This window comes from Megachile rotundata, chromosome 10 (genome assembly GCF_050947335.1).
Source record: "Megachile rotundata isolate GNS110a chromosome 10, iyMegRotu1, whole genome shotgun sequence".
NCBI classification, from domain to species: Eukaryota; Metazoa; Arthropoda; class Insecta; order Hymenoptera; family Megachilidae; genus Megachile; species Megachile rotundata.
In genome coordinates, this window is record NC_134992.1 from 17,072,767 (window position 1) to 17,083,125 (window position 10,359).

Here is a 10,359-nt window from a genome sequence, read left to right on the forward strand (position 1 = left end):
TGGACGTTCGAGAATTTTAATACTCGGAACAATATATGTACGGATAGTGTGGACCGGACTTAAGCGTCAATTGCGATCTATAAGGTCTGTTAAGAATTTATGAGCCATCTCAACGTATCGCTGAAAACCATCGTTGGTCGTTAATCGCGAAACGCCGTAATTCACCTTCAGTGTGGGTCAGATGTCACTACTCTGTCGTGCCAATACACGGTCAGACGCACACACGCGTACAAACTTGTTACATTACCATTCGCGTTTGATAGTAAATAAATGCTTTATCACACACAGCACACGTTGTGCGGTACCCATAATCAGATGCTCGTTTCGTAGTCAACGACAACGAACCACGTAACAGATCATGAAAGGAGCGATCAAAGTCTGTTTCTTTTTCGGCGACAGGCTCGAACTGACACCGAGATTCTTCTTGGTGCAGCAGTACTTGGTACGGTCATTAATTCGTAATAATTTTTCAAATTTGTAATTTCGAATTTGGAAATGTAGGACTATGAGAATTTAAGAAATTAAAAATGTAAAAAGTAAAATTTTGTAAAATTCCTAATTCGCCATTGAAAATATTGAAATCTGATCGCGTAAAATCGAAAGTAAGTAGTACGATTCTCCTCCCTTACCGCAGTCCTTATGCAAAGGAAGCCTAGGTTGTAGAAGAGCGTACTTGTCTGGGGCAAGAGGCCCTCGTTTGCCAGTCAAAGCGAGAGAATCTTTAAAACACTGTCTCGCAAGGTCACGTTTCAGGGGGAACGATGGAAACATCGATATTCGTAGGTTGGTTGAAAACAACGACAGAAAACATTGTCACGCCCAAATAGGACAGTGTCTCGGCGTGTCAACGAGAACGAAAGTAAAAACGAGCGAAAATGACATTCAAGTGCAAGGTTGTGACACGAATGGCGAACGAACCGTTCCGAAACCGTTACGAAATATCTTGTTGGTATCCCTTGTCACGTTTAACGGGAAGGTTCCCGATGTTAATTAAAAGATAATGTTCACTTACATTTTCCCGTGATCCGCCATCCGGTTGCTGGTGTAAACAGGCTAACCTGTCGTCGCTCTCTCGTTCGTTGTAGTAGCCCTCGTGTGTACAGCTCGTGTCGTGGTCGCACCTTTGTCGACGACACGAAAAACGAACGACGAATAAACGCCACGACGATCACGAGGAAAAATAATACGGTATACGGGACGGCATAGAGCCGGCTTTACGCAAAAAAAACTGGCAGACCGCGTATACGACTCCGATTGTTTCGTACCGTTCGTGGTCGTCGCCGTTTCACCTCGTCGTCTGCTGTCTCCGTCTCTTCCTTAAACCTGGTGTCCCGTGAAACAAACGGCCACGGCACGATCGATTTACTGCCAGACCGAACAACCGACACGCGCGTTCCACGATGCGTAAAGCCCGCGGACTATCGTCGCATAACGACGCACGATTCGCGAACTAAGACAGTTTTTCCGGCGAAAATGCAATTACTGACACGACAAAACTCCCGGCCCAGACTGTCATTGATTGTTGACGAGCGTCGCGGCCGATCGCGTCCGTTAACGAACGATTCGTGGCGACATCTGCACGCCGTGAACGAATAGACACGAACGAACGAGGCCGCGACCGAACGAAGCCGAACTCTGCCGGAAAGCAAGGGACCTTCGCGAATTCCTTACACCTGTTCATTCGCAATAACATAAATAAAAGATAAGAAATTAGTAAATTTCAGTAAAGTAAACTGTTAATTAAAAGCAATTTATTGGCAAAAGTCTTGGAAAAGATTAATAAAAACACAAACCCAGTAGAGATAATAGCGTTTTCATTATCAATTATTATAAAATAAAATTAAAAGTTGAAAAATGTACAATTTGTAATTAATAGAATAAATTGTTTTCGAATTAATTGTAAGAAAATATATCTTAATACTATAATCGGCAAACATTTTGCAACATATTCGTGCGAAAAAATGATAAATTTTAATATAAATAACAATAATTTGACAAATACAGGATTGAAAAATTGATAATTATAAGAAAATGAATTTTAACTTAATAATCAACCAACATTTTGTAAAATAACCGTTGAGAAAAGTTATAAAAGTAAGAAATTTTAATATGTATAACAATAATTTAACGAATAAATTGTTGAAAAATTAATAATTATAACAAAATAATATACTATAACAAAATAATATTTCAGAATTTAGTATTTTGTAAAATATCCGCACAAAAATATTAATAACAATAACATATTTTAATAATTATAAAATAAATTAGTTAATAAATAATTATAAATTTAAACAATAAATAAATTATAATAAATTAGTCAAATAACACGCCAATCATGGCTCTGACTCAAAATCGCTCGTGATTGGTTCATTAGATCGTACCTGATTGGACATCGCAAATCGCCAATCATCGGTCGTCGAAAAGGTCGCGCGGTAATCAGTTTTACCGCGACTGTCAAGGAGGTCGGATCAGCCATACCAACACTCACCGGTACGAATCAAGGATACAATTAAAGGATTATGTGTTCATCTCTGTGTTACCTAGTGTACTAGTGCAAGTGTTTAGTGTGTTTTATCAAGTGTTTTTTAATAAATACGGGGGTGTATTAACACGATTTATGGAGTGGTTATTTATATGTCAAAGTGTTTAGTGAGGTGTTTTAATTTATGATTGTGCATGTGTATACGGATATACTAGTGTGTTTTATACTGTTGTTATACAAGTGTTTTATTGTTATTTTATAAATATTTTAGTGGTTTTTATGGTGTTATTACCTATGTATTTTTTTAAATTTTTGTGAACGTTTACTGAATTATACGATGTTTTGACATATTTGTGCAAGTGTTTAGTGTGGTTTATGGTGTAGTTGTATACGTGTTTTGTGGTTATGTTACAAATATTTTATTGCGTTTTGTGGTGTTATTACCTACGTATTTTTTTTTTAATTTTTGTGAACGTTTACTGAATTATATGGTGTTTTGACATATTTATGCAAGTGTTTTAGTGTGATGTATGGTGTAATTGTATACGTGTTTTATGGTTATTTTATAAATATTTTACCGGGTTTTACGGTGTTATTACCTGCATGCTTTTACAAATTTTTGTGAACGTTTAGTGTGTTTTACGGTGTAGTTACCTACGTGTTCTGGTATATATTTGCAAACGTTTTAACATGTTCTATAAGCAATTATCCAAGTATTTTGACATGAATTTTCAAATGTTTTACGATATTTCACGGTGTTACACGTATTGACAAACGTTTGCAAATTTATAACCGAATTCTGTAATATAGTTATTGTACATAATTGTGTATGTTAATCAAAATGCAAATGGCTAAAGACAGTTAATTAATCGTTTTGGTTCTTTTGTGATTACAGAAGGCCACGTCAACTTCACGGACAAACCGCCAAATCCAAATCTGACGAAAGCAGCCAATGAGCCAAGCAGCCAATCAACCAAGCAGCCAATCAATCAATCAATCAACCAAGCAGCCAGTCAATCAGATGTGCCGCCTCTCAGATGCCTTTACCGGTAAAGCGATCGCAGTGATGCAAGTCAGCGATCGGTGAGTCGCATGCTTTACGGTTCCTCCGGTTCCCATCATGTCGCAGGACGAATGGTCCGAAACGACACGGGAACTGGTTGTATTTTTATTATTTGAGCGAGCATAGTGACCACGACTGTACGATCGTGTAAAATTCGTACACACTGTTTATTTCATTTATTAGCTCAGGTCAGGGTTTTCTTGTACATCGCGTTTTAACTTCTTTACAATTTCAAATTAAAATTAGTACATAGAAGTCGGATGACCCTCCGACTTCACAGTACTTTTCGAGTCATTTTGATAAAGTTATCGAGTCACTTTCAATTTTTACGTACGCGTGAAAATGTTTTAAATAAATGTACAAGAAAGTATCGCGAGAAACAGATTTCGATATCAAAGTTATTTACGAATGTTTGAGTCATTTAGAAATTTACTTTGATATCACAAATCTGTTAAGAATGAAACTACCGATATACTTAGATTTTTGCAAAGTGATCTTCCATTTTCCATTTTGAAAATTTTTTAAAGTTAGAGTCAATTTTTGCTGGAAGACACTTTATTAGCATGTTTCTAATCATGTTTTTAGCTCAGGATTTTCAGCACACATGAAGAAAACTGGTAGGTCCAGATATTGTTGGCCGTGTTCATTTTTATGCTCTAACTCATGCGCGTGCTTAGATGCTACTCGCATGGGTTAGGGCAGGTGGACACGGTTTAGTTTTAAGATATTTGGCGATCGACAAATTGACAGTGAATTATCGACACAAGTTACACGTGTGTGTGTGGTTAGGTCGTGGACCTTGTGTCGATTAAACTATAGATTTATTTTTTAAATTTTGCAAAATTCTATTTGTAAATGCATACAAAATGCAAGTCGAGTCATTTGAAAATGATATAAAGTGAATAAGTTAGAAAATTGTATGAGTAGTTTAAATTATTACATGTACATATTACATTGAATATTCGAAAGAGTATGAAAATGAAATATGTTAAGTTCACTGTCGATTGTCGATCGATTTCAGCAAAAAGGTATGAACTTAGAGTGTGAATGTAGTATTGAACTCGGGTGTCGGAGACGTCCCGGGACGTACTCCCTAGGATTAGGCTTTTTTGCACCCGGGTGGTATGTGTGAGAACCGTGGAGTGTGTTTTTGTGAGAATGGACTTTGCAATTTTTTAAATATAGCGATAGGCAGGCAGGTAGCTTACTTCTGGTATGAATGAGTTAGTTTTAAGTAGGTAGGGCCAGAGCAAGCTTTCACGTTTCTCTTTCCTCCTCTCTCACACGTGAGATGCTTGCATCTGGGGGTTCACGAAAAATCGAGAAGAGAAAAATATTAAATATGAATTTATTTAATATTCTCTTAAACTCGATTGTTCGTTCAGGCCAGGCCTTTTAGTTTGTAAGTCGCAGTCGGGTTCTAGATCCGACTGCAAAAATGAAGTATAAAGTGAAGTGAAGTGAAGTGAAATAAAATATTCTGCTCGGACATTCTTTTACGGACAGCGCATTCTAAGAATCGCTGGTCGTATTTTTATTTTGAGTAATTATTTTTCTTTCCAAACTAACTTATTATATATTGCATAAAATTTCGATTTTGTTATCGATCGAAATAAATGGATAGTATTGCAATTTTATTTTTAATAAAACTGTCTGCTATCTGTTTATGGAGATTGATAGCGAAATCGAGAATTTATGTAATTGAAAAGTAAGAATGTCCGAGTTACCGTAAAAATTCGCGAGTGATTTTTGTGAGGCTTTGCCGAAGAGAGAAGAGGCTATATGCCGAAGAGCCCCGGCAAAAATTGCCAAAGAAGAGGGGAACTATCAATGGCTGTCCATCTTAGGATGGACAGTCATTTTGTCACTATGCTCGCTAATTATTTTTTTGTATTTTACATGTGTTTTTTTGAACGATACAAAATGTATCGTTTTGCTCGAATTTTTACGAGCAAAGCCACCCGCGATTTTTATGTCCTCCCAATTAAATTTCGAGATTAAAAATTTTTTCATAACTTCGCGATTAAATTCTGAGATTAGAGATTTTTGTATCCCTTCGCGATTCGAAATTTTTATGCCCGCCCAATTAAATTTCACGATTAGAGATTTTTGTGTTCCTTCGCAATTAAATTTCGAGATTAGAGATTTTTGCATCCCTCGCGATTACAGTACGAAATTAGAGATTTTTGTATCCCTTCGCGATTAAATTTTGAGATTCGAGATTTTTATATCCCTTCGCGATTTTATTTCGAGCTTCGAGATTTGTATACCCCTTCGCGATTTTAATTTCCCCGATTTTTATGTGTTAATTATTTTTCTCTGTTTCAGGAATTGATTTTGAATAAATTGTTTTATTGTTGATTGATCTTAATTTCGTAATTGTCATTGTGTTTTCTGTTTCTCGATAGGGTTGTTTCACTTCTTCTCGTATAATTTTATAGGATAATAAAATTTTGTGTGTTTCAGATTTTATTTTTTGGTAAGTTTTCTCAAATTTCTGTCTTAATAAATTTTTGTCCGTTTTAGTGTTTCTTCTTTGTTAAGTTCTGTCGTTTCCTCAAATCCGCAATTTTCATTGCGTTTCGTATTTTTTGAAATTCTTGTATGAAATAAAGAAAAATTTTCCTCCTCCTCCCACAATTTTCTGTGTTAATAGAATTTTGTCTGTTTCAGATTTTTATTTTACGTAAGTAATGAAATAATTTATATTTATCTTAATAAAATTTTATCTGTTTCAGAATTTAATTTTTGGTAAGTCCATTCAATGCATTAGTTTTTTAATTCCGAGCTGTGGGAGGAAGGGTGGGCTCGGGCGCAGGTTTTTCGTCACGATATGTGACGAAAAGCTTGCGCAAATTGTAAGTGCCTTTTGTTCTAACTTGCACTCATCTTGACGACAATTTTTTAACTTGTTAGATATTAGTTTGTAGTAACAGCCTATCGTTTTTATTAACAGATGCTTTAAACTTAAAAGAAAGTTCTTCCAACTTTCTTCTTTTACTCTTTTCTTTACTTACTTTTACATTATACGAGTGCAATTTTAGAACAAAAGGCACATTTAGGGCTTTAATTTTATGTAAATAATTTTCAATGTTTCATATGCGTTTTAATTACATTTGTCTGTTTCAGGTTTTAATTTTAAGTAAGTAAGTAGTGAATTATTCATGTGTCTTAATCATTTTTGTATGTTTCAGGTTTAAATTTTATGTAAGCAATTTATTTATTCATATGTGTCTTCATTGTATTTGTATGTTTCAGGTTTTTATTTTAACGATTCATGTTTGTCTTAATTTCTTTCAGATGTTTCCGGTTCTTATTTTAATTAAGTAATTGAATATTTCTCAAGTATATTGTATATTTTACAGGTGTATTTTTATTGAGTCGACAAGAATTGTGCATGCCTAAACATTATAATGTTACTAATATTGCATTTGTTTCTCCGTTTCTTCTTTTTATTGTTACGACTAATTATTCTGTAGGTAATGAATAGGTCATCATTGAAGACATCCATCGAGGGATCATCGAGGGATCATCGAGGGATCTTCGTGGGATGCGTACGTTAGTTTTAAGCTAATTTTATGCGTGCGTTAATTCTAAGTTAAGTGTGCTCGTGGGCAGGGCGGGTGGGTCCTTGTAAGTGCCTCTCATTCTAAATTGCACTCATCTTCTCAATTCTGAAACTTTGTACGCGTTAGCTTGTAGTTTACCCACTTATTTTTTGTCAATCGTTCTGCGCCCAAGTGGATCATTGGGGGTTGATAGCGCTGTGAACACGCGGTAGAGGTGAGCTGCAAGTGCCGGTGTAGCGCGAGTGATATTCTTTGCCCGGCGGGGCCGAACGGGGGGAGCACCTCTCATAGCATGATGTGCCCCCCCGATCTGCCGCCATACTGCCAAGGGGCATCACGGCAAGGGTGTCCTCTGTATAAGTCGCCCGCGCGTCAGAAATGGGAAACCCTCCGCCAACTGGGGTGTATCACTCGTTCTTACCAAAGGTATCTTCGGTTCATCTTTGCCGTCGTGGTTCACGTAAGCCACTATGGACTACCCTTTGACCCATGGAAAGCAAGGTTCGCTTGGCGAAAAATAATGGTCCCCTTTTTTTACAGAAAGTTCTTCTAACTTTCTTTTCTTTTAGTAGAAAGTTCTTCTAACTTTCTTCTCTTTTAGTAGAAAGTTCTTCTAACTTTCTTTTTTGCCCCTTTGCTTTTTTACTTCGTCATAGATTATTCGAGTGTAATCTTAGAATGAGAGGTACCGTGCGGCGTTTAGAATAAGTTATGCGTGCGTGTGTGGGATCCCATGCGATTTGTATTAAGTTAATGGATGTGTGTGTGTGTGTGTGTAATACAAGTTCTTTACTGGATTGTGGTAAAGAACTTGTATATGCGAGCCTATGAGTTAAGTAGAGTTAGAACTCATTTATCCTTCTGATAAATGAGGTTGCATTTGGAGGGAGGAAGGGATTTGGAGTTAGGGTGGGTCACTATCGTAGCCACCTCCACGTGGTGTGACCCGGTAATCGGTATAGTTCTCTAAAGATTTTTTAGTCGTTAGAAAACTATACCGAGCTGAGAGCTACGGTTTTATTTCGCGATTTTATTTCGAATATTTCACTCCTTTGCCTAATTTTCTATGTTAATAAATTTTTGTCTGTTTCAGAATTTAATTTTTCGTAAGTTCCTACACTGCTCTCTCTTCTAAAATTTCTGTGTTAATAGATTTTTTGTACGTTTCAGAATTTTATTCTTGGTAAGTTATGTTCTCTCCTCTCAAATTTCTGTGCTAATAAATTTTTATATGTTTCAGCATTTAATTTTTGGTAAGTGCATTAATTTCCGAGCTTGTGGGAGGAAGGGTGGGCTCGGGCGCAGGTTTTTCGTCACAACAAGTGGCGAAAAGCCTGCGCACATTGTAAGTACCTCTTATTCTAATTTGCACTCATCTTGTCTCAATTTTTCAACTTACATATTAGATTATAGTAATAGTTTGTCATTTTTCCCCAAACTTAAAAGAAAGTTCTTCCAACTTTCTTTCCTATCCTTTTGCAATTTTTACAAAGTTTCATATACGAGTGCAATTTTAGAATAAGAGGTACATGTAGGGCATATAGAATGTATTACAGTATGCGTGAGTGTGTGAAAATGTGAGTACAGGATGCGGGACTTGTTCTCATCGTGGAATCATAGAGTTCTTCAAATTCTAAATGATTTTATTTTTCGTTTCGAAGATTTCAAGACTTTTGCTGTTCTATTTCTTGCTTCGAAATATTTAAGGCTCCTCACTATTTTATTTCTTCCCCGTCTCACTTTATTATTTTATTATCTTTCATTTCAGTTGCACTTCCATTTCCTGCGTGAATATTCCTTCAAACTTCGAAGTTTTTGGATCACCTCGTCATTCCAATTCGGTTTTCAAGTTTTTCATTTCTTGGCGTTTCTCTTTCAGATTTGAGATTTTCAAACTTGAGGTTTTCAAACAGCATCGTGATTTTATTTCAAAGCTTTGAAGTTTCCGAATCTCTTCGTCTTCTTATTTCGGAGTTGAGGTTTTCAAAATCGTAATTTCATTTCGGATTTTAAGGTTTTCATCATTTTAAGTTAATTTTAAGTTAATTTTAAGCTGCGTCTATTGTAATATATTGTAGTATGAATGAGTGAATGTATGAAATGCGTATACGCGAAGAGTGAAGACATCAATCATCGTGGCAACATCGATGGATCATCGAGGGATGCGTGCGTTAGTTGTAAGATAATTTTATGCGTGCGTTAGTTTTAAGTAAAGTGTGCTCGTGTGGGTCCTTGTAAGTACCTCTTATTCTAACTTGCACTCATCTTCTCTACTCTCAAACTTTGTACGCGTTAGCTTGCAGTATACTCAGTTATTTTTTGTCAATCGTTCCGAACCCAAGTGGATCATTGGGGGTTGATAGCGCTGTGAACACGCGGCAGAGGTGAGCTGCAAGTGCTGGTGTAGCGCCAGGGACACATCTCTGCGGGGCCGATCGATTGATGAACCATCTCGATCTGCCGCCTCACGGCAGGGGTCTCCTCTCTGCGGTCAGACTTGCTTCAAACGCAAGCGGGGAGAAATGGGAGACCCTCCGCGGATGTGTCACTCGTTCTTGCCAGCATTTTCGGTTCATCTCTGTCTCGTGGTTCGCGTAAGACACTATGGACTACCCTTTGACCCATGGAAGGCGAGGTTCACTTGGTGAAAAATACTGATCCCCTTTTTTCACAGAAAGTTCTTCTAACTTTCTTCCCTTTGCTTTTTGAATTCGTCATAGGTTATTCGAGTGCAATCTTAGAATAAGAGGTACCGTGCGGCGTTTAAAATAAGTTAAGCGTACGTGTGTGGGTACCCATGCGATTAGTATTAAGTTAATGGATGTGTGCGTGTGTGATACAAGTTCTTTGCTGGATTGCGGTAAAGAACTTGTATATGCGAGCCTATGAGCTAAGTAGAGTCAGAACTCATTTATCCTTCTGATAAATGAGGTATTGCATTTGGAGGGTGGTAGGGATTTGGAGTTAGGGTGGGTCACGATCGTAGCCACCTCCACGTGGTGTGATCTGGTAATCGATGTTGTTTTCTAAAGATTATCGGAAGATAATCTTGAGAAAACAATGTCGAGCTAAGAGCTACGATTTATATTTGAATTAAAATTTTATTTATCATACGAGCAATGCAATCGGTGTCATCTAGCGATATAGTAAACAGTCAAGGTAAATACCGACAATCTGAAGATTGTAATTTGTGTCGGTATTTCAGATCGTGATACGTAAATTTCCAATACGATGGTTCGTCT

General features: G+C 36.9%; 1 protein-coding gene across 2 annotated transcripts in view; it reads right to left on the bottom strand.

Moving 5' to 3' along the window:
• The window catches only part of mtd (TLD domain-containing protein mustard), a 107,880-nt gene extending 106,355 nt beyond the window's left edge, over positions 1 to 1,525 (bottom strand). For both annotated transcript variants that reach the window (XM_076536322.1, XM_076536319.1), the window contains exon 1: positions 1,013 to 1,525. In XM_076536322.1, coding sequence (XP_076392437.1) covers positions 1,013 to 1,032 — 20 coding nt within the window. In that variant the 5' untranslated portion in view covers positions 1,033 to 1,525. The remainder of the gene's footprint in view (positions 1 to 1,012) is intronic.
• Positions 1,526 to 10,359: the final 8,834 nt, after the last annotated feature.